Source organism: Electrophorus electricus, chromosome 17 (genome assembly GCF_041902795.1).
Source record: "Electrophorus electricus isolate QZ-2024a chromosome 17, ASM4190279v1, whole genome shotgun sequence".
Lineage (NCBI taxonomy): Eukaryota > Metazoa > Chordata > Actinopteri > Gymnotiformes > Gymnotidae > Electrophorus > Electrophorus electricus.
Window position 1 is genome coordinate 4237086 of NC_137513.1, and position 24240 is coordinate 4261325.

At 42.4% G+C, this 24240-nt stretch overlaps 3 protein-coding genes and 1 long non-coding RNA gene across 5 annotated transcripts; 2 read left to right on the forward strand and 2 right to left on the reverse strand.

Moving 5' to 3' along the window:
- Nucleotides 1-21: 21 nt before the first annotated feature.
- klc3 (kinesin light chain 3) lies at nucleotides 22-12176 on the forward strand. The gene is given in 14 exon segments (XM_035534233.2): nucleotides 22-7590; nucleotides 7592-7676; nucleotides 8026-8256; nucleotides 8458-8533; nucleotides 8713-8842; nucleotides 8844-8933; nucleotides 9041-9128; nucleotides 9237-9338; nucleotides 9627-9800; nucleotides 9989-10088; nucleotides 10557-10606; nucleotides 10691-10768; nucleotides 10988-11054; nucleotides 11310-12176. Coding segments are annotated over 14 exon segments (1527 nt in total). The 5' UTR covers nucleotides 22-7468; the 3' UTR covers nucleotides 11444-12176.
- A 271-nt stretch (nucleotides 12177-12447) lies between these two features.
- ercc2 (excision repair cross-complementation group 2) lies at nucleotides 12448-18919 on the reverse strand. Of its 2 annotated transcripts, XM_026997684.3 has the most exons (23): nucleotides 18666-18919; nucleotides 18360-18459; nucleotides 18192-18269; nucleotides 18010-18072; nucleotides 17808-17921; nucleotides 17396-17512; nucleotides 17132-17248; nucleotides 16812-16935; nucleotides 16644-16740; nucleotides 16353-16486; nucleotides 16038-16206; nucleotides 15663-15781; nucleotides 15486-15555; nucleotides 15144-15213; nucleotides 14666-14767; nucleotides 14472-14535; nucleotides 14152-14273; nucleotides 13941-14033; nucleotides 13712-13784; nucleotides 13472-13542; nucleotides 13226-13369; nucleotides 12995-13138; nucleotides 12448-12677 (listed from the first exon to the last, which is right to left on the reverse strand). In XM_026997684.3, exons 1-23 carry the CDS (start codon nucleotides 18668-18670, stop codon nucleotides 12585-12587), a joined length of 2283 nt encoding a protein of 760 aa, XP_026853485.1. In that variant the 5' UTR covers nucleotides 18671-18919; the 3' UTR covers nucleotides 12448-12584. The 2 variants fall into 2 exon arrangements, 1 of the variants encoding a protein (XP_026853485.1); XR_014117791.1 differs by lacking the exons at nucleotides 12448-12677; nucleotides 13472-13542 and having other exon boundaries at nucleotides 13000-13138.
- Nucleotides 18160-19183, forward strand: LOC145651795 (uncharacterized). Its single transcript, XR_014117792.1, has 3 exons — nucleotides 18160-18297; nucleotides 18913-19012; nucleotides 19093-19183. It is a non-coding gene; the product is annotated as an uncharacterized LOC145651795 (long non-coding RNA).
- A 42-nt stretch (nucleotides 19184-19225) lies between these two features.
- zgc:154093 (cdc42 effector protein 3) lies at nucleotides 19226-24101 on the reverse strand. The gene is made up of 2 exons (XM_026997685.3): nucleotides 23768-24101; nucleotides 19226-21248 (listed from the first exon to the last, which is right to left on the reverse strand). Exon 2 carries the CDS (start codon nucleotides 21002-21004, stop codon nucleotides 20153-20155), a length of 852 nt encoding a protein of 283 aa, XP_026853486.2. The 5' UTR covers nucleotides 21005-21248; nucleotides 23768-24101; the 3' UTR covers nucleotides 19226-20152.
- Nucleotides 24102-24240: the final 139 nt, after the last annotated feature.

Here is a 24240-nt window from a genome sequence, read left to right on the forward strand (position 1 = left end):
TCTCCACCCTTTAACAGTGGCTTGTCTCCTTCTTCTCTGTGGTTACAGGAACTGAGAGGCTCAGACAGAATCAGCAGAGGTACAAAATTCACTTCCTGTCCGCCAGGTCTCTTAAGTCTTTATGTTTTTGTTTACGATCCCACTGGTGGATCCCAAGTTTCATTGCAGTAGTATGATTTCTGCAGTAACTAATGTTCAAAGATCTATATTAAAAAGAGAATGCTTAACCGGCAAGCAGAGAATCACTGAGGGTTTCTGTCTGCCTCAAATCACGAGATGGTCATGCCAGTCAGTTACATGATGACTGCATTTGAACTAGCTTTGCACTAATTTAGATAAATATTCCTGTGTATACGTACACTGGTCACTGTGAGTGTGGATGGCTACAGTGTAAGTCTTCCTGTGACTTCACCAGCCACATTGGAGTGGCTGTGGTATTCTCAGATTTATCAGGCTGGCATTTCAGATACTCTGAATGCTGATTTTCTTCACTTCTTTGGATATGTTAATGGTATCTGATGCTGTAGCATAGGTCCTTGCATATTTGTATATAATTAGGAAATAGACTCAAACCACTGAGCACTGAATAAGCATAACAAATCAACCAGTGTATTAAAGAATTAATGAAATAATGTATTTGAGAACTTCCTGTTAAACATTACTGTGTAAACGTTAAAAGTTCCAACCAAATTTCGTTGTGCATTTTATGAAAACAAATTCCAAGAGATTCCCCAAGTTCCAAATTCAGCATATACCAATAAGTCTCAATCTGTCGCTTCCCTTTTTTCATTGGTTAAATGTTGGTAAAGGTTTAAAGGATTTTATTTTTCCTTACTGTTGTAAATCCTAATATTTGCAAAGATTAGTAAGCGGCTTGGCCTCACTCCAAAATAAGATCACCACAAACAAACATCTTTACAGAGACAAGTCATCAGTGCTTCACGTTATCTTACACTAATAGCATGTAGCCTATTTTGTGAACAGTGTTAGCCTCACTTGAACAGTTGTTTTATTAAGGACACTGACATTTTAAGGAAACAGAACTACTGAGTTTTTTCTCCGAAATGTGAAATTACTCATTTTATTATTCCTTGACTGTAGCAATCCCCACAAAAGTAATATTTAAATATTTGTGTTTAACCTAAGTGAGGTTAATGTGTATATAATGAACATGGGCAGAAGACATATAGTGTTATTTTGATACTTCAAAGGGCATTAATGCAGTACAGCCTTCTGTGATGAATTAGATTCTAATTCCAGTGAAAAAATGGAAGAGTTCTGCTAAAAAGCCTTTCCATATTGACTGTTATTCTATGGTGGAATACAATCAAATTTAAGGGATTATGTTTACTGCGATTAGGCCTGGTGAGTGCAGCCTGACCCTTTTTTGACCTTTGCTAATGTATCCATCCTATACTTCGTGCTCCATATCTTTAGTTAGCATTTCATTTCACTGCTGCGTCATGACCCTATTGTGACTTACAAATTGATCTTTGTCTATTATCCTCTCCTTCATCTCTCTCTCTCTCTCTCTCTCTCTCTCTCTATTAACACCATCCACTTTCACACAGTGATCCCGAGTTTACAAAGTGAAATTGAGCAACACGTAAGAACTGACTCATGAATTTAAATGGGCATTGAAAGATCCCAACATGAGGTCCGTTTGCCTGTGTTTGGTGTTTGGGGTCTCCAGTTTGTATTGAGGGTGTGGAGGCTTTGGGGCTCCTGAGAGGGATGTCTAGGATGGGAAAGCGTAGTCCAGGGTGCATGCCCAGGCTGCTGGCTGCCACCAAAATTAGCAACCAATGGGGCCCAGGCGCCTGACACTGAGTGAGGACAGTTACATAAGAAACTGTTACTGTTACGTTCATGGCTGGGAGAAAGTGGCACCTGATTGCATGGGGGTCGCCATCTGTAGCTACACTGGTCCAATGAAATAACAGCCAGTCGTCGTACAGATAACTTTATTTTCTCTCATAGATAAACAGGCCCAAACACGTTAGCGCCACAGATGTGTTCAAATTGACTACGATTTCTCAGAACATATCGCCTTGTCTATATCAAGGCACATTGGCCAAAATCATTAACAAATATAAAGCATGAAGAATAAAAATCTAAATATGAAGGGTGATTACTGTGTGCACCTCTTGGACCATGTGCAGAATAAAATCATTTTCTCCCTTCTCTTTAGTCAAATTTAATGACTTTATGAACTCAAAATAGTGGTGAATTCATGACGAGGAAAAAGGAAACAAAATGAAATGTGTCTTTATTCCACCACCCCGCCGACCTTTCACACTCTTACTGAGCAGCTTGTGGAGAGAGTGCTGGGGAGGGGGACGAACTGCAGGATGACCAGCACATGTGCCGAGAGCTCGGTGTGTGCGTGAGGGATCATGTCTTTGCTTTGAACATGACAGTCAAAGTTATTGTATTAACGTCCAGATAGCACATTTGCTGCATAATTCTAAGCATGTGGAATCGGATATCATATACGGTCCACTGAGGTCAGCTTATTTGACGTCTACTGTTTCAAAGTTTGTACCAGTCAAAACCAAAAAAAAGCATCTTGTGAGATAAATGTGTAAATATCAGACTGCATAGATCCTGCGCTGCTAGCTCTAGGGCTGTCGTATTGCAATGCTCTAAGGGAAAGAGTGTCCTCTGTGTATAAGAAATAGATTACACGTAACAGTTCCCAGAGAGATGGATATTTAAAGCATGGAATTATTAACATTTCACAAGCATTTACTTTTAGTTTGGGTTTTTTTTTTCTCCTCCCTCAGTTTTCATACTATCAATACTCTCAAGAGCTCAGAGTGTGAGATATATTTAGCATTCCACACATGATACTACACATCAAATGGTAGCTCTTTGTGTTTGATGTTCATTCCATGTACTGTATGTGTGGTAAACACATATGTAATGTATGTACAGAGAGGGTGTGCTGGTCCTGCTCTTTAATATCAGAACAAAGCAGAATGGCTTGTCAACCCAGCATCCAGTTTAAGTTACCGACGAGCAGCATGGAAAAAAAAAAAAGGTGTGTTTCTGTCCACTTTTAGCTGGTAGCCATCTTTGTTTTTGTTTCTGTTACTTAAGAAGATGAGGGTGCTTGTGGTTACAGGATATGAAGTAAGAACACTGTGAGTTTGACATGTCGATTTCAGCAGTACTGCCTGATTCCAGCAAAGTGTGGATTATAATAGTTTGAATTATGTATCCTTACACTCCTATATCAGTGTTATTGCTTCTAAACATGCAAAAGCATTTTTATATGTGTGCATGCATGTAAATGTAGGTTTGGCATAGTAACCTCTTCCATTGAAACTGGAGCCCGATCAGTGCCTTGTGCTACCCCTGCTAAGTTTAGTGCCGGTCGGTTTCCCCATGCCAGCTCGTCTGATTGAATTGCATTGACTCAGCTCTTGGTCTGTCTACCCACTTACCCATCCACTCTTCCAGTGACCCCTGCCTCTTGACTTCAGAGTGACCAGCTGCAGAATGTGTGGAAGCAGGACTGTAATCATGTAGGCAGTGACTCTGAATGAGGGTTCAGCGGGCTGCTCACGAAAGCATGGCGGTACCATTTTGGCCATGACACATGTGCAGGTGCTTAAGAGTCATATAGGTTTTTCAGTGCTAGTGAAAATGCCTTTGATTGTGGTGTAAATGATACGTTGCAGGCCATACACAAATCTTCTGTCCAGAGGCTCAACACACGTTCTGGCAGACGAGGTCACTACGTGCAGTAACAGCTGTGTGGTGGGAGTCAGCTGCCGCACTGGCTGGCTTGACGCAGATTTGTTGATTGCGTTCCCTGTGTTTAGCACCTCTTCCACTCACACATAAACCTCATAGCATCTGGTGTGCCATGGAAAATGGCTCTTTCCTCATTCACCTCTTGCCATATCTAAAAGAAATAGTAAAGGCTGAAGTCTAATTAGCAGTAAATAAACCCCTTTCTGGTAACTCCACCTAAAACAACCAGTCTGCCGCCAGCGGGCTTTTAATGGTTAATCCTATTATTCCAATAATAATACTAATATATATAGAAGAAGAAAAAGAAGAAGAAGAAGAAGAAGAAGAAGAAGAAGAAGAAGACATAGTGGAAGGTTGGCACCTCAAGGTCCGTGCAATGGGATTAGTGTCATGGAACATAAAAACACCAACGTATGACATGAGAATACGTCTGTATGACATGACCAATGTAAAGTGAGAAAAGAGAAAATAAAACAGCTTGACAAGCACTGAAAGCATTTTCTTCAGTTTTCCCTGTTGTTATTGCTCCACTATCCCCCAGAGACACTCCAGTACACCACTAGATATTGTCTTTTAAATGTATTACTGTCAGCCAGATATAAATGTGAGAGTTGTTCCGGCTCTACTGACCTGATTACCTCCCCTCTGTGGGAAGTGTAGTCCTACCCACCCACCCCCATCCCAGAGCCGTGCTGGTCTCTCCCCTATTCAGTCCTTATAAGGCATGAGTCTGCCTCCCACAGCACCACTGTCCGGCAGCTGAACCATCAATTAGCCCTGCCTCGTATATCAGTCAGCGGGCAGTTGCTCCTCTGCCATTATGTTGCCACTCTCTGTGCCCAGTACGCACACGCCTTCCCAATCTCCTCTCCAGGAGTAGCAATGTGACCGATTCCTTGGACACAAGTCGTTCTCGCTTCCTGTTCCCAGAAAGCCTGGTGTCTCTCTTAAATCTTCCTCCTCCTGACTTCTTACTTATGCCTGCATTGCTGTGTGCCAAATTATCTGGATTTTGAATCATCTGTGCCCTTACAGCTATTTGCAAACTTTAACCTAAATATCTGTTTGCGGAATCATTCATGTCAGCACTGATGTTGCTGGTTGGGCAGCCTAGTTGGTTTTGTTTGTCAAACTAAGCAAGTCTGACCTGAGCCAAGCTAACGCCCCTTATTTTATTCATGCAGGCAAATCTCACACCTCTCTAAGCTGCCTGGTTGAAAGGTTGCCATTAAAATGACATTCAAAGGCTCGCCCCCGGCATCCTCCAACACAGAAAACGTTATGTGACGGTGTTATCTACCGTTATAATTAACTACTTAGAAAACTCCGGAATATTCATAATATACATGAACAAGAAATATCCTTTATGACTGCTCATGGTGTACTGTGTACTGTGATATCCTATCTGCCAAAAAAAAAAAGGATGGCAAATGAAAATCGTACGAATAATGAAGTCCTAAATAAGTAATTAAGTTTCCTCTATTGTCAGCTTTTTAGCACACGTCTCCGTCACCAATATATATACAGAGATATATATATACAGAGAATCCCCAAAAGAGCACACAATTCGTAGGCTTGCACAGGTCACCACTTAGGTCGACAGGCAGTTCAAAGCTGTAACAGGCAGACAGCCACTGGCAGAGCAGCGGAGACAGTACGGCGGAACTGCTGGTGAACGGCGGTGAAACCAGCTTCCAAGACTGGATTCATACCTAACAGAAATGGAGCTATTGGGCTTTATCAGAGTATTTGAGCTGTAATTGAGTTTTAGCTGCCGTATTGCCCGGCTTCCTACTGGAACAAGTCTCATCGGCTTCAGGGTGTTTTGCAGGTAAACAGTCACTGTCGAACAAAGCTGAACACACTTCGTTGACGATTAAAGTTTTGCTGTTGTGTATAGTTGTGCATATTACATCCTTATATGCTTATTATTATTTATTTATATTATTTTTTGTTTTTACATATATAATCTTACATTATAAAATAAGGTTCGAGAAGTAGTCTTAAATATTTATCATTATCAGACTGCTATTAATATAACCTAATTTTCAGGTCCTAGTCACATTTAAATTTAAATTAGGCCAAAGTAACTAACGCAACATTGCGTTCTGATTTTGGTCTTATTTAATTTCCTTTGGCAATAGGATATTTAAACTAACATGTGACCGACTGAGAGACCGGATTCATCCAAGCTGTGATTCAGTTTACCTCACACACCTTATGAAGGTTAATTATTGGACAGATCATACGATTATCTTAATAATCAGCAGCAAACTCTCCTGCAATTTACCGTGTGTAAACACAGCGAAAAAATGTTTGCTAAGGGGGACCTAACTAGTTGGATACTTCTCAGCAGTTATTAAATATAAATGATTTTCCTAATTAGTAATGTATCCATTTAACCATGTTTTGATCACGTATTTGCAGATATGTTCAAATAAAATTAATAAGTTATATACCTTATTTAAATTTCTTATCTTAACCAACATAGTAATTACACTTGAGACTGTAATCAATCAATCAATCAATCAATAAAAGAGGTGCAAATGCAGACATATGCGATATCAAAAAGAAATAACTGTACTCAAAACCTTGTTTCTTCTATGAGCACCATTTAATTGATGGGGAGACCAGTGTGTGGAAAAATGTTTATTCAAACATCAACATGAGATTTAAAGTTTTGTGTCAATGCACTCTGATACAGATCACTAATGATAAGGTATTTGTAGAAGCACATTTTTTAAAAAGATAGCTGTGAGATTTTCTTTTAAATGTCCCTTATCTATTTACTGTCGAATATTTTCTTTAGATTTGTAGTCCTTTCTCATCGTCTCCCCGTTGCCCTGGGGGTGATCTTCACAACAGTTTTCCATACAGCAATCTCTGCTACACTGTAGCTTACCAGATGACTTCTTTCAGGGTGAATGAAAGTATAGAGAATGGGGTCATGGACAGCTATTGTGACTGAATGCTCATGGCGTCATTTTGGGTAGAGGTTCTTTTTTTATTTTGCCTTAGACAGGATTTTAGGTATCGCCTCCTTCACGGTTCTTTTAGCAGTTTGATGACATGAACAGTGGAACAATGGAATAGAAGCGTTACTTGCAGAAGTAACACTTTAAGCCTTTCAATTGTTCTGAAAGTAGTATTGCAATGGTCATTGATCCTCCAGCATACTTTTCACATCATGACTTTTATTCACATCATGAACTGACAGACAAATGTAATATTTTGATATTTGATTCAAGTTCATTACTGAACAATAATAACAATCACTGCATGCATTATTAATGGCTTGCAAAAACTGCTTGCATTGACATGAGTGAAATTCACAGCTGAAATCATTGCTAGAGAGCTGCTGTTTTTTTTGTGTGTGTTTTTGTTTTTTTTCCAGAAGAGAGTTTTATGGAATATAAAGCATCTTTTTAGTGGCTGGCTTGTGTCTTGTAGCAGATTGCTAAACACATTTGTGATGTTTTGGTTTGGAGATTATGGCAGTTCTCACTTCGCTTTCACTGTCGAGCTCTTTATTGCAGCGGGAGGGTCCTTCCTCAGCTCTCTATGATGTATCAACAGGCAGTTTAACAGCATGCCCTGTTTAATCCTCCTTTGTAGTTTGGGTTTGTAATTCCTTGCTGAAGGAAGCTTATTGTGACCCAGTGAGTGTCAGAGCGTCTTCCCGCGCTCAGGGCAGAGCCCATCAGGGATGTTGTCAGCAGAGGAGATCTTGTGCAGCACACGGCAGGTGACTGCAGGCTTGGAGGCCCTGCGTGGAGAGAACCGCGCTTTGCTCGACGGCCTGCAGGAGGAGCTGGCGACGGCCGGCCGGCGAGGGCGGTGGTCTGGAGCAGGAGAAGACCTGCATCATGTTACGGTCACTAGAGAGGATCGAGCTTGGCCTGAGCGAGGCACAGGTGGGCTTCAGGAATGTCAAACATCTACAGGCTGACGCAACAAGCTATGTGTTACATCAAGGGTGCCGGTCCAGGAATTGTGCTGCCATGCTAAGTTTAGTTGCAATGCAACCAACTTTAAAATTAAACTGCTACCGAAGGCCTTGATTAACAGGATGGGGTGTGTTAGATTTGGGTTAGAAGTAAACTCTGCGGGATGATACACCTCCGGGCTTGGAGCTGAGGGTTCCTACGTTACGTAACCATGCTGTAACGTGCCAAAATTCAAAAGCACGCTCCTATATATTGCATTAAGTTTAAGGGCAAAAAGAGTGTGTCTCTTTAGTTGTCTTCTGTCTCCTAACCCCAGGTAATGATGGCTCTCTCAGCACACCTGGGCTCCCTGGAGGCCGTGAAGCAGAAGTTGCGTACCCATGTGTGGCACCTGTGCCAGGAGAATCGATGGCTGCGCTACAAGATGACCACCGCCCAGCAGAGGCTGCAGCAGTGCGAGCAGGAGGTGGTAATGCACGAGGAGCAAAACAGACACCTGCTGTTCATGAATAGCTTCCGTAAGCATGACGCGGCTGAGGCATTACCGGTGGGTACTGCAACTCCCACAAACCCCCAAAAAGGGACGAACCATATTTAAATGGCTCTGAGTCAGCAGAGTTCTAGGAATTAATTGGCTCTAGAGTTGCTAGCTAATATGTCATGAAATGAGATACCTCCTTGACTGTTTCAGGACATTGATATGATAATGAACTTCCATTTAAGTGATTGTTTTGTGTATGTCCAACAGGAAGATAAAAACATTTCTTCAACCAAGCAGTCTCTTGATTACCTCTTTCCCACTGACGAAGAGGAGCAAACACAAAGCAAGTATCTCTTTGAATCGGCACCTTCTACACCAACCTGCAGGCCCAACTGATTTAGCCTAGCTGGTGGATTTGTAATACCTTTGGCCCCTCAAAATACCCCCTTGAAAATGTATTTTGCCTGCAGTAGGTCACTTCAAGGTCACTTTTTCACACCAACTCTGATCCCTCTGCCCCAGCAGTGGGTCAGCTGCATAGCAGTGCCCTAGGAAGCCCCTCCCTGGTACAGCAGGGAGGCTACGAGATCCCGGCCTGGCTCCGAACGATCCACAACCTGGTGATCCAGTATGCCTTGCAGGGCCGCTACGAGCAAGCAGGCTCTGGAGTACCTGGAGAAGACCTTGGGACACGGCCATCCGGATGTGGCCACCAGGCTCAACATCCTGGCACTGGTATACAGGTGAATGAGAGGCTGGATTGTCATTGCCGTCTGTTGTTTGCGCTGCGCTGTCCTCATCTCGTGAGCTGTGGGCTTACAGTGAAGGCTTCTGTTTTTTTTCTAATCAGGGACCAGAACAAATACAAAGAAGCAGCCAGCCTCCTGAATGACGCGCTGGCCATACGTGAGAAGACCCTCGGCGTAGACCACCCAGCAGTATGTGCCTGTGTCTTGCCATCTCTCACATTCTGAATGAATGTTGTTGTAAAATGTGAATGGCACAGCTAATACATGCATTCACCTGTTTCCTTGCTATTTGCGCAGGTAGCAGCTACTCTAAATAACCTCTCTGTGCTCTACGGCAAAAGAGGGAAGTATAAAGAGGCTGAGCCTTTGTGCAAGAGAGCACTGGAGATCAGGGAAAAGGTATGAACACCATAGTTAAGGCAAGCAAGGAAATCTGCCTCACACAGCTATACAGCTAAAAACACAAGTATGTAATATTTCACACTTCAGAGTGGCTTCTGTTGTTCTATATCTTTCAAATTTCCTATCTAAAATCAGTAAATGCTAAACTACCTGGAGACATTTGTAGCAGCACAACTACTAGACCTTGATCGTCATGATCAGTGAAGAAAAGTTGTTGATCTGCTCACTTGTGTTTATCTGTTAGTACCACCAGTACCCAACTCAAAGTGCCCCTTTTTCTTGTAGATGCTGGGGACAGACCACCCTGATGTGGCCAAGCAGCTCAACAACCTGGCTTTGCTGTGCCAGAACCAGGGCAAGTACCAGCAAGTGGAGGAGTACTATGAGAGAGCCCTGCAGATATACCAGAGTCAGCTGGGCCCAGATGACGCCAATGTGGCCAAGACCAAAAACAGCCTGGTAAGGACCTGGAGATAACCTTTCAACTTTATTTTCAACATGTTTATCATGTGCATGGTTTTGTGTTACTAAGTCCAGGAGCAAATTTCCTTCACGTGCATGCATATAGGTCTAAGTGTCCTGTGTTGTAGGATGAATGGGATTTCCGTGTGTTATAAGTGTTCAGAGAGTATGCTGTATGTATACAGGCCTCATGCTATCTCAAGCAGGGGAAATACAGGCAAGCTGAAGCTTTGTACAAAGAGATCTTGACACGCGCCCATGAGAAAGAGTTCGGATCAGTGGAAGGTAAATTGCCACCAACTCTTCAGATCATATATGTAGGTCACATGACTTTCTTATGTGCTCAGGCTTATAGAAGGCCTACTATACTGACAGTGGCTTTTCTTTGGTCCTTTTGTGGGGGCTCCAGATTCCAGAAGCAAATCCCACATCTAGAATTAGCTCTATACATTTTATAAGTCCTCTTGGGAATTCATAAGAAGCTCTGTCATTTATTCACAGTTCATTAAACTTGTAAGTAATCTATTATGCATGTTCACATGCTCAAATTGATTGTCATTTGTTAATCTCTAATGTGCTACAATACTAAGGCAACAAACACTTTCACTATCCTGTTTCTTGCAATACCACTGTCTATGCTCGCATATGAGTGCCAGGTCAGTTCACAAATTCAACACGCATTACATCTTAGTAAATGTGATCATCTTGCTCTGTTGTTTTTTTCAACATGACTTCTTTCTCCCTGACCTTCAGGAGACAGATGGCCAATGCGGGTCTACACAGAAGAGGGGAGCACTAGATGGGTATGCGCAGCTCTAATTGTCTTTCAACACCGCAGCCCCTGCAGAGCACATGCCTCATGCCACGTCACCCCTCTGTGGACATAGGGCAGCATGGGCAATCTGAGGCACAGCAGGTCCTTCACCCAGCTCTGCGAGTCCATAAGGCGGAGCAGCGAGAAGCTGGTGAGGAAGCTGAGAGAGCTCAGAGCACCAGACGCGACTCCCCCCGCACATGGGTGAATGGTCTGTCCCATCAGGCTGAGCCTGTGGGCTCTTAGGTTGTAGTGTGGTGTGTTTAGTCTGTGTGAGTTTTAGTGGAGGGGCATTGGAGAGGCCCCCAGTGGAGCTGTAGGTCTGAACAAAGCAGTGTTTTACCAGCCTGTGACAATTTCTTTGTAATAGAATGAAAAGGGCAAACTCCCAGAATGTGCTGAATGTGGGAATGCGGGGGAGTCAGGAGGCAGAAGGGGTAAGCAAGGAGACCAACCTGCTCATGTCTGCACATTGTGCTAGTATTAAAAAAAGCAACACTGGAATTTTAATTACTACTCTAATTAGAGGACATCCAAACAACAAACCTTTGTCCAATCAGCTACTATTCTTTTCACTTAATTCTCTAATGGTACACTGGGGCTAATTTCAGGCTCTTAATCTCATTTTGGTTATGTTATCTTATATGTAAAGCCAGTATAATTATTTCGTACGTTACATTTTTGCCTTCCAGACTTCCAGCAGACTAACAGATACTCGTGCTCTCAGCTCCAGCACCCAGAGTCTGGCCCTGAAGAGCTCTTTAAGTGGAGGAGGTTACTGTTAGCTATGTTGGTTAGCCTGCTGGAGCTTACCACACCACGCTGATGCTGGTGGAGCTCCTGCCACAGCTCCATCTTTACACCGACCAATCAGTCTCCCTTTTTTACACTATAAAGGATCGTTTCCTTCTTTATTACACTATTATTACTATTACAATGGTTGAGTAGGTAAAGATTAAGTGGACCAGTTTATACTGGAGATTCCTCATAGTATCAGGGAAAGACCAGATCCAGCTACCTTCTACACACATCTACCTTTTTAAGGCTTTTGGAGTGTTCTGCAATCAGTCTTCTCTTTCAGATCTTAAAGACCAGTTGTACTATAAAATCTTAACTTATTACAACCAGCTAGGATATTTCCATTCACTACAGCTTAGCTTTAGAAGAGTCAGCTATAGCACTACTTATTTTGTATAGACTTAAGTCATTGTATGTAGTACATTACACAACACGTAAAATTGTAAATATTAATCTTGTATAACATGACTTGGGCCAGTGAAACAAGGCTTTATTTCAATATAGACATTTTAATGTTTATTGATTTACTGAGTTTTTGTCAAATTCTGAAACAATCATGAAAAGTGGGTTGTGTGCACATGGGCATGTGTTTATTGCCAGAAAGTTCTAGAAATGTTACTAAAGGTACAATGTAAAGCTATTCAAACTAGTTTTCTGTCAGGCAGCATAAATATACTAACTGTACCTACACATCAACATGGTTAAATCTAATGGGCGGCCTTCCTTGAAATTATGAATGAATAAACTTATTAATTAGCTTATGAATTTGGAACGTATGAATTAATTAATGATTGCTGTACAGTAAAACAGAACCACCAAACTATCACAGTACTGCGAGTGGACAGAATGCAGGTACTTCAAAGCATAGCTGACCAAAGCCAATCAAGTTTTGTGCCTTTACAGATGAACATGTGGTAGGGTGTTTCTATATGAAAATCCTCAGCTTCAACAGGCTGAAGTGCTCACCTGTACTCCACCGTTCAGTACCTTTCAAAGGTGTTCCATGTTTCACTCAGTCATAAGTCATTAGACTTGTGGAAAATATCAGCATTTATTTTTGCCATTGCATTGGAACATGAAAAAAAAAACGATATCAAACCATTTATAAAATATATACAGGTGACTGGGCTCGAACCATGAGCCATGTGCTCCATGCTCCAAGGTGAGCACTAGGCCTGCTGCGCAATCTGAGAGATCTTCTGCAGCATATCCTCTGACTGGAGCTGTTCCAGGGTCAGCAGGGACAGGCCCAACTGGTCCTCCTGCAACACAAGCCAAGCGAGTGGATCCAAACAGAAATAGGATGGCGAAACATGAGGAGAAGAGAAAGGGCAATTTCAATAGTCAAATACATTCAGGTCAGGCCTGTAGGATTATTATAACCGAAATTCACCATTTGAGGTCCCTCTCATGGGCTACACACTATATTCTTCACACACCCACTTAGGAGATACCCAACATTCCCCAATCGGCCGAAAAGGCCGCTGACGACCTTTGCAGGGGGACAATGTTGTATCTGGGCATCTGAGGAAGGGTTTGTGCTGCCCCTGGTCGGGGTGCAGCAGGGCACTGGTCTTACCCGCCTGAACGGCTGGGCCATCTGCCGCAGGAAGTGCTTGGCCAGCTGCATGGTTTCGTCGATGGTCAGGTTGAGGCTGCCGTCTGTGATGTGCTCCTGGATCCAGCGGGGCAGTTTCCCTCGCTTGTCTGCCCGAGCGTACCGCTGGAGGAAGAGGCCATGGTGAGAGTGATGCAATGCTTGGAACCTTAAATGCACAAAACGCTTAGAACGGTAAGCAGACGCGCTCACCTTGTCAGCGAAGATCATGAGACCGTAGTCTGTCTTGCCGCGGATGGCCCTGCCCACGCACTGTGCTGCATGGCGCATGGCATCGAAGGTCAGGAAGTCATTCTCACGAATCTGATACTGGTCTCGGAGATACTCCAGCCGGGCCTGATGGGACCAGAAGAAGAGGAGCAGCGTTAGGTACTGGTGCAGCCATGTGAAGATAGTTCAGAACAGAACCATGGATGCGATGAGGAGGACTCCACAGACCTTGAGTATTCGGCTCTGGGTGTACACATATGGCACTCCAAACATGATCACCGCTCGCCCAAAGTGATGAACTGGGGGGTTTAGTCAGAGGCCAATTTTGTTTAGGGAAGGACCTTCTATATCTCATTCACTGTACAGAAAAATCTATTGTTTCTCGTATCAGCTAAATGACGAGATGACAAGATTATCATATAGTTAATAGGCAGTTATGGGACTTTTAGCTTGTACCAGAATACTCACCAAAATCGATCCCTTCAGACACTTTTCCTCTGGCCACGGACAGCAAAATGGCACCTCTGCCATTTTCACAGGCCTGGACCATTATGTCAGAAATCAAAGGTCATTAGAAGAAGTATTTTAAACTACTGTACTACCGCACACTTACTAAGGAAGCGCTACTTTTTCTATCTGGTCTGATTTTGAAGAGTGTCTAGTGCTGCAACAGCACTCGGGAGGCTGAGACCCTGACCTCCTGATACTTCTCCAGAGCCACGCTGGTCTCTGCTGCATCTTGTGTCTCGATGAAGATGAGCTTGTTCCTTTGGATGTTCTCCAGAATTCCCTACGGAAAAGCCGAAGCCAGAAAGCACAGCGGAGGCCGTTCGTAGGTCTTTAAGATGCACAGTGTTCACTGCTTTAAAAAAGGTGCTGTAGAATATCTAGGTTTTGTCATCACATACCTGCTCATACCATGAAGCTACAATGTTTTCCATGTAAACGTAGCTCGTGAAAAATGCTACGATTCCATCAGGCACAACGGCAGACAATTCCAGAAGCAGGTTGCCATAGTTGCGGATCACAGCTGTGGAATGCAGTGAATTAAAGCGTCTCTTCACGCTCCCAGGGCCCATTAAAGCAGAAACCATCTAAACCAGGGCTGCCTGCTCTTACTCCAGTCTTACACACCTATCGCCCTGCGCAGGCTAACTCCATCCCTAACCAAACATAGCCCAGGGTCACACAGGAGTGGGGCACCCGTATTTAAAAAGAAGATGCTCACCAAAATCTTCTCTGGTCTCAAACTTGGAACTCATGGCCACTTGGTCATTCCCTCGCCCAACAATCTGGAAAATGTTCAAAATGACCAGTGTGAAGTATTCACTTACAGGATTTTGTCAAGCCTCTTTTCACAGGAGTCTGATGCAGAGGGTCTTCCAAACACAAGCACATGTTAATGTCTGACAAAACACTCACGAGAGGGCAAAGGCAGGTGCGTGCCAGAGTCATCGTGAAGGAAGCCATGGTAACGGGGTGGAAATCGAGGATTCTGGGATAGATGTCCAGTGGAGACAGAGTCTAATTAGAGGAACAATAAGACACAGTATTACACACAAACCCAGTGGATACATACCAGGGCTGAGAGTCTTGGTTCTGACACATGTAAAGTCTTTATATTTGTATACATTAATATAGCACCACCTCATTATTAATTGCCCTAGTCATAGAAGAATAGGTGAGTACTGGCAGGAACGGAATAATTATAGGAATTACATCCAACTGGATTCAACTGTGCCCTGCTTTCTTACTTGTCCAGCACAGATGGCATTACACTCCTAATGACAGGATTACAGTCTCAGATTAGGGAACGAGGCACACTTAATCTAATAATGGAACGTTTGAAACAGGGGCACTGAGAGAGGAAGAGAGGGGGATATGGGAGGTGGTAGTTTACCCCGGAGGTAATAACGACTGACTGGAACCGCTCGAACACCGGCTTTATGGCAATGGAGGGGTCCATACAACTGGAGAAAAGGAACACAAAGTCAGAGAAAATTCAGAATCACAAACTAGCGTCTGTGAATTGTCTTAGAGTTCGACTACAGAAAGAGGTCAACAGGCTGTGAATGGCAATTACTGGCTGAAAGAACAAGGTTTTTGACTCCATAACATTCAGAACATTCCTGTTGTGTAATTCACACAACATGCGTTAGAGAATTATCAAACCTTTTTCTCAGTATTCATTTGTCGCAATGTTTAGTCCTTGCACCTGAGATTTGTCAGTCATTTAACCCACCTAAAGTGCAGAACGGGATTAGCTATTGTTGGAGTTCTGTCTTCAAATGGCTCAATGATGAGAGTGAAGCCTGAAAAAGAATATAGTTACTACTTTTTACACTGAAATAAACACAAGGCTCCTAAAAAACCTGCTTGTTGCTGGTAGTGGAATCAGAATATGGGGCAGCTCTTTTACCTTTGCTGTATGTGCTGACCAGAGTGGCAAAATTAGAGATCAGAGTAATGGCAGAAAAATCAGCGATGTCTGCAATCTCCAGGGTTCTGAGTAATGAACGTAGCCTCTCTGCACAGAATCTACAGAGAGGTAGCAAACATTTTATGATGGACACGAGCATAGGCTAAAACATTTACACACAAATCGCTTCTCACGGGCAATTATCAGTCCATTTAAACATTACTTGGTGAAATATCCATTAATTTGATAATGTCCTTTCCCGGTTTCCTGTCAAATTAGTTCAGGAAAGTGAAATCTTTTGGAGACGATGCAGTTATTTGCATAATTCAGCACAGAGCTGCCACATGGGTTGTGCAGGCCGATGCTCCACCTCACCTGAGGGGCTTGCGGTCGATGCACACCTTCTCGAAGATGTCTTTGAGGAACTGAGGGGAGCTCTCCTGCACAACGTGGTGCACACGCAGACGAGCCTTCAGGTACTCCAGAAAACGCTTCAGGAAGCCCACAAAGTGTTCCGCTGTGCGGATGTTACCTGGGACCGCCTCTGCAGGGGCGGAACCCGCGACCAAAGATATGGCATGGTTTTAGGGGAGTGCTGTCATCACGGAAAAGTGCAAACACGCCAACAGGGCGACCGCTTCCTACATAAGCACTGAGAACTGATTTTATTAAAAAAAGCACCAGACAGACCTTGGAGCACCTCATCTGGCAGGATGGGATTGGACATGTAGATGTCAGTTTCACGGGCTGCACTGGTCTCTTTCAGCCCCTCCACTAATCTCCTGTACTCCTCTTGGAGTTTAGCAGCATCTGTTTCCTTTATCCTTCATAATAAGAAAGAAGCACCCACTAGTAAACACTGTTCCCCGCTAAGGCAAATGATGTATGGTCATAAAAATACATACATATGTGCCTACAATACCTTGTGTTGATCCACATACTGTCTGTTTAATTTTTCACCAATACGTAAACACTGCTAACCTCCGAATGGTAGTCTGCAGAGTGTCGACGTTGGCCTGGCAGCGGTCTAGTGTCCTCCTGGTGATGTTAACGCTCATCGAGTCAATGCACACATTGTCTGGGGAGGGGACACTTAATCATCAACACTGATAAGTCCGGCATTGTAAGAACAACTTATGTGGGTCTTACCAATGTTGTGTGCTTCATCAAATACAACAACAGATTTCTTTGCAAGTTCCTTAGACACCAGGTCTGCGATTTTTGGGTCCAGAAGGTAATGGTAGCTGTAAACAACTATATTAGCATGGAGAATCTGAATAAAACAGAAGGAGAACAGTAATAAATATTCACCTTGAAATGTATATGCATTTAAAAAAAAGCCATAAGCTCATCAATTTAAACAAATACAGAAATGCATCGTCCTCTTAACTAATACAGATACACAATAAGTTGTGCTGAATTAAATGGTACTTTTTACTAAGGCCACATCCTTCTGTTAAAATACATACTGCATAGCGAGCCAAGTAGTATGGACACCAGCCTCTCCGACGGCCAAACTCTTTCAGGTCATCTAGGTTGTAAATTCCAGGTGGAATGGGGACCTGCCTGCCCACAGCATCAAACTCCTTCCCAGATACAATTAGACATTCATAAATTAAACCAAGCAAGAATGAAATATATAATTTTTTAAAAATGCATTTAGGTGATGCTTAAAAAATGCAGTTTCTAAACATTATGATTGATGCTTGCTTGATTGCTTTCCCTACATTTACCTCATAGAAGCGGCAGACAGGTTGGCTAGGGTTACTGTGACGCTCGGCTCGAATATATGATGCTGTCAGACTGTGACATTTTCCATCCACCTCTTTTCCAAAGCGCAAGGAGCTAACCTGGAAACAGGAACAACCGGGATCAGGTTCCTGGACAAAGATTCAGCATTCCCTAGGACATAATTACATAATCAGTTTTGAGTGTTCATGAAAAATCTATTTAATTAAACAATTAGACATAGTTGCATTACATATTTAGTTTATTAAGCAATAAAGGCACTGATTAATAAAACAATTAGACATTGAGTAAAGTAAATAAACAGGAAACCACATAAGCTGCAAAAGACTAACTGCTAGTACAGATACAATTAAACTTTCTCATCACACTTGCAGGGCTTAGCAAGGAAACATCTACCTCAGGGTGGATACACAGATTTTTTCTTGAAGACAAGGCCAGTGCAAGGAAGTTATTTTTCTCTCCGGTTTCCTTGGTATAGAAGTCCATCAGTTTCCTCAGTTCCTCCACTACCTAAGAAAGCGAGGAAAGAAATGCCATGACTTCTCAACATATACTTCAAGAATGATGTTTAGTTTGTGTAAAAAAAGACCATACACACCTTCTCTATCTCAGGCACAGTTCGAGAGCAGTAGATCAATTTGGTGACCTCAAGAGGGTAAGCCTGCATGCCATGGAGGAGGCAAAGAAAAATTTTGCTTTGGTCAGCTTGCTTGCTTGGCATGGATCATTCAAATTGCTTGTTACTGTACAAAACATAATTCAGACATAACAGGTTTTCACCTTCTGATAAGCAACGATCAGCGACAAGAGCGAGATGGTCTTCCCAGTACCTGAAGGCATCTCTAGGACTCCATGACCCTGGGAAGAGATTACAGCAGGAGAAAAGGTTGTGCTACTTAAAGTGGTAGTTAGCTATATAAGGAAATAACATGCACCCCCTTGACATACCTTAGCATCCAGTGTCCTCTTGAGTTCAAGCATATAAGAGTATTGTTCCGGGTAAATGTAGTCATATGGGAAATAGACTAACAACCCCTCTATGTTCAACCTAGGAAAGTAATTTTTAATAGTAGTTTGAAATTGAATGCACTGTTAAATGCAGTAATATTATATACAGTATATTCAACGGAAGTTATGGGGACACCTGTGCTAGCAAGATATCTGAACTATTTAACAATCGATAGCTAACTAGCAAACCTTACGGGGGGGGGGGGGGGGTGTGTAACAAACGTTACAAAAGTTAGCGTTACTCACTTCATTTTTATTGCTGGCAAAACCTTACAGCAACCGTATCACCTCCTTTTAAGTATTTACTGCAAACTGTCAAATGGCAGTCAAACGATCAAATGGTAATACGCTGATACGTCCTTAACACCTTACACTCATGTAAGCTAGCTAGCGACTCTGTTTAGCAGCGCTTTGTCGCGTCTAAAAAGCGTAGATTCTCTTAAGCGACTACGATTGGTTGGTTCATTGTAAACGGACCATTTAATTGGTTTAGCTTGCAGATAAAGTCATCGAAGTCCAACCCACAAACAACAACGAAGACCCAAGTAATCGATCGGGAAGATAGAAACGGAGCTACACGGGCGGCTGTGGGGGTGGGTAAAGAAATGAAAAACCTATACGACGTGGAAACTACTAGAGATTAATTATTTTCTTTCTTTTTTTTTTCATGCAGGTACTTGGAAGTTGCTGCATATGCAAATGCGCATATATATATATATATATATATTTGCATATATATATATTTTTTTATTTTATTTTTATTTTGTTTGTTTGTTTGTTTCATTAGAGACTAAAAAACACAGCAATGGTTTATAATATTTTATTTACATGCTCATCATGATCATTTCATATCTCACATTATAATAAGACATCAATAATGAAATGCACTGTGACATAATACTCAAAGAAAGATAAAAATGAGCCTTCATTAATAACTATCTTTGAATTTATAGGCAACCTATGAATATGGACATCAGTGATCCAAGTTAATAAGTTAGTTACACTGATACATTTTGCTTGAAGTAACAAGCAAGACCACAGAATGCTGTTACTGAGTTTTTGCTGTGTTTTTGTCCCATTTTTTTAAATCTTGCACCTCCAAATCACAAGGCAGCCAAAATTTCAGTCTCTTTACCATCTTTTTATATATTGAATGTAACAAAGTAGATGTACAAAACAAATTAAACAAGTGCTGTTTAAGATTCTGTATCTCCAATTCCAGTGAGTGGGAACACAGTAACAGACATTGTTATAATTCTTCTTTGTTTATTATCAGTGACAAATCATAGTTTCTGTGGTTTGCTGAAAGGATAAATGACTTGATTAAGAGCCTCTGAAAGGTAGAATGGTGCCACACATTTTGTCATTTGTCTTTGCAATAGTGATTTAACAGAACACTGCATTTTGCAATTAAGTCTTCTCATAAAGCATTTTTTCAAACTCTGTTGTGCGAACAGTCTTGGACATTCCAGATTAGTAATCATTCGTGTGACTTGACAACCAACAATGTTTTGGTCTACATAAAACATGTCAACCACATCACCACAAGGATTCGCCACCTTATTTTTGATATTATGTCCATACTGTGCAGCTCTACGCTTGCAGTTTGCGGACATTCCATCACAACAAGTCATTACAGTGTCAGATGTGTACTACCAGTGAGCGTGACCTTAGCAAGTTCAAGGTCATACACAGACCACTACATTATAAATGCTCAAAGGCCTTCAGTCAGCTCACAGCTCCCCCTGCTCCTCTGTACTCTTGTAACGGTCCATGATCTCAAGAACATCCTCAAGAATGGACGGCCCCAGGTCCAGATCCAGAGTGGTGAGGGACCCAGAGCATGACAAAGTGGGGTAAGACGCTGTGGAGAGTGTGGGAGAGAGTGTTGGAGAGAGTGCGGGGGACTCGCTGAACTCACTCCGCAGGTCCTCGTTGCTCAGGCCTGCATCGAAGTCCAGGCTCAGTCCTCGACCCGGCTCGGGCGGGCCACCACAGTCTGACGTAGAGTCATCGGAGGAGGGCTCAGAGAAGGATCCTGTGGAGGGAGCCAGGTGCCTCAGCACAGGGATGGAGGCAGACAGGGAGAGGTCTTGGCAAGGTTCCCTGCAGCCTGACACCCCTTCCTTGCTCACAGCCAGGGAATGCTGCTTCTGCTGGTGTAGCCCCGGGGAGGTGTTCTCTGCTAAGTGCAGACGTGGGGGCTTGGGAGGAGCTTGCTCTGGAGAAAGGAAGGAAGGCATGGAGATTGTGCTTTTGAGAAAAGACGCATGACTAGAGTTACCATGGGAACTGTGGTGCAGGCCTTTAGAGTCTGCCTCATACACGTTATCCAGGCGCCGACCCATTGCGTCTGATCCGGAATGCAGTGGGCGGGCAAGGGAAGGCAGCATGTCCAGTTTGCCTTGCAGGAAGTCAACATCCCCAAACATGTCGCCCTCCCCTTCTGGCCCAACATGGGCGTTGTGCTGCAGGTCTCCCAGCGGTGAGCTGATCATGTCCCCAGACAGCATGTCCCTCAGTTTAAATTTTTTGCCCCGCTTTGGTGTGGAAGGCTTTAAGTAGATGGGTGTCTTCGCTGGCATTCTGTTTCCCTGAATACAGGGTTATAATGCTAGTTTATGTTGTGATTGTGAAGCTGTGAGATCAGGGAGCTAAAAGAAACTTGCTCTTTTCTGGCATTGGCCAATTCTTAATTAGCCCTCTTGAACTTTTGCACTTTCCCTTTAAGACTTTTGGTCAAAAACTATAAGAAGATGGATCTTCCAGCTGTTTGTGTTCCTGCTGGCGCCTGTGAATCGGGAACTTTGTCACGTATGGTCCTCAGGCCTATGGAACACATGGAAAGTAAAGTTTGGATTTGCCTCCAGAACAGTTATTTTGAGAAAGTGAAGTTGAAATATTATTTTAAAAGTATTTTGCATCCCTTTAATGAGAAATCAGTCTGGAAGCCAAATAAAGTTTTAGGATTTTTACAATAAATAACTCATAAGCTGATAAATCACATATCTGCAAATATATTGCACATTCACTTTAGCTTTTGATAGTGATAGTAGCAAAGAGCTTGTTTGTGAAAATGCTTAAGCATATAACCACAGCCCATGTTATCATTGGCCTTTGTGGAGCAGTAACGAAAACAGAGATACTGTTACATGTAATATTTAGTTTAGACCTTAAGTTGGTGAGAAGCTTATTGATGTGCATTCACTGTTTCAGTAAAATGGCATATTTCATAGTACTAGATAAAACCATGTGAATTACTTAAATAAATATGGGCAAGTTTCCCAACCTGGTTCAGTGACAAGGCTCCTAGAATATATTCCTGTACCACACCTGTGTTCCACTGCAGAGGTTTTCTATTCTCCTTTCTTTGAAAAGCCTGTGTTCTGTATTTTTTTTGACGTTATTATGCAATGGATCCTTTCCCTCTTGCCATAAACATGAGAGATATTCCAGAATAAACACAGAATTCTCTGATAACATTTCCTAACTAGTATTACAGAAGTACCACAGGAGGTAGAGGTCTGCTACTGCCCACTGTCTACCATAGCGGACTTCATCCTTGACTCCACCTGCTCAGTCTGCTTGCAGCACCATCCAGATGCATACAATCCCAACATCAAACGTACCACTGTTCAGGCCACATTGCCATTGAGTGTACAGTGGAAAGTGTCAGGAAAGAGCAGAATGAAGAATGGGAGTGAGCGTTATCTCCTAACATAGATGTGACAACTCAAGCAGGCTGATGAATTGCCTGTCTCCCTTCCCCAGCGCCACATTTGGCTGTGGAAAAACACTCTGCTGGAAGCACAACTACAACAACAACAAAAAAAGAAGAGTGCAATTTGTGGTGACCAAGAAGGCCAGACACACCCCAAGGTCGCTGGTAAACTGTGAATGTGTTTTAGACTAATCTCGTCTCCAGCACACTATGCGTTAAAAAACTCATGGTTACTTTTCATCTTTGTGTTTCTCTGTGAAGGCCATATGTTTTAGCCATCGTAGCAGGCACAGTCTGTTAGTGCAGTTGACTCATGCCTCATGTAACCCTGAAAAAATGCTAGCAGCACAGATACTGTGCATAAAACATGCACTGGTTAGTGTTGGCTTATTGTAAAAATAAACATGCATATCTGATATTAAAATCGGGGATATGTGGAAAAAACAAATGTTGTTTTAAACTGAATTTTAAGACACATGATTGCCATCTGCCCTTTTGACCTTCACGATACAACTCAGAGCAGTTCCAATTCTATATTACAACACCACCCGTCTCTTATGTAATAGGTAAACCAAGTTAGTTCCTGAGATCATCCAATTCACGGATTTTCCCAGTTAACCATCCGGTATCATAAATCATGAGGATTTACAAATACATCCCATCTGTGCCATGCTAAAATATAGTAATTAATTTTCACTATTAATTGAATTATAATTTACAAGTGAATGGTTAACATGATATGTCTGTAGCTATAGGCTTCCCAGATGTCCCAGATTAAAGCATTTCCCAGATGTCTATATTCTAGAAAAAGTTTATCCGTAATTAACAACTAAATCACAACTCAGCAGTTACATAACAATTAACAATCCCAGAAATAATGATTTATTCCTGAAAACAGTAGAGTAACAGTTTTGAACAGAATAATCAGCGGTATTTTGGGTTCAAATAACCGCAGGTTGCACTTGAACAGAACACACATTACTTCTTACACTGAAGCAATTCAATATCACACATTGTTTATATCTCCCTCTCTCTCTCTTTCTCTGTGTGTCTATATATGTATAGTTCCTGAGATAATCAAATTCACGGATTTTCCCAATTAACCATTTGGTATCATAAATCATGAGGATTTACAAATACATCCCATCTGTGCCATTCTAAAATATAATAATTAATTTTCACTATTAATTGAATTATAATTTACAAGTGAATGGTTAACATGATATGTCTGTAGCTATAGGCTTCCCAGATGTCCCAGATTAAAGCATTTCCCAGATGTCTATATTCTAGAAAAAGTTTATCCGTAATTAACAACTAAATCACAACTCAGCAGTTACATAACAATAAACGATCCCAGAAATAATGATTTATTCCTGAAAACAGTAGAGTAACAGTTTTGAACAGAATAATCAGCAGTATTTTGGGTTCAAATATCCGCAGGTTGCACTTGAACAGAACACACATTACTTCTTACAATGAAGCAATTCAATATCACACATTGTTTATATCCCTCTCTCTCTCTTTATATATATATATATATACACACACACACACACACACACACACACACACACACACACAGACACAGAGAGACATTTATGTTCGGGCTTGTGTGTTTGATACTTGCCTCCCATGTTCTTTGTTGCGTTGTTCCAGCCGAGTCCACGCTCACGCTTCCAGCCGTACACGCGTGCCCGTCGTCCGGTAAACCGCTTAACTGCGACGGGACGTAAGGCAAGGAACAGCGCGCGCCGGGGCACGGGAAGGGCGAGAGCGCTGTCTGTGCGCGAGCAAAGCTTTAGAGGCTGGAGCCCGGGCACGCTTGGGGGTGGAGTGAGGGAATCCTATATGCATGTAGTAGACTTGCCTTAACGAGGAGCTGTCTGTTTAGAGTATGTTGGCACTGAATCCTGTGGGCAGGATTCCAGACTGCTCAGCCGTAGAATGACAAGCGCTTGATTGTTTTTTTCTCTCGTTGTTGATACGGCATTGCGGTTATAGATAATTGGACAGACCGCTCGGCTCCGCTGTAGGTCTAACGAATGTGCAACGCAAGCATGCATTTTTATTTATTGACGGTATAGATCGTATAAACCAAAA

What these genes read in the sequence shown, in the direction of transcription:
- ercc2 (XM_026997684.3), bottom strand. An exon ending in CTGCAGACTACCATTCGGAG is followed by an intron (nt 16,487 to 16,643) that starts GTTAGCAGTGTT and finishes CTTATTATGAAG; the next exon opens with GATAAAGGAAACAGATGCTG. An exon ending in GCACCTGCCTTTGCCCTCTC is followed by an intron (nt 14,536 to 14,665) that starts GTGAGTGTTTTG and finishes AACATTTTCCAG; the next exon opens with ATTGTTGGGCGAGGGAATGA.
- zgc:154093 (XM_026997685.3), bottom strand. Translation starts at nt 21,004, where the DNA reads ATGCCAGCGAAGACACCCATCTACTTAAAGCCTTCCACACCAAAGCGG.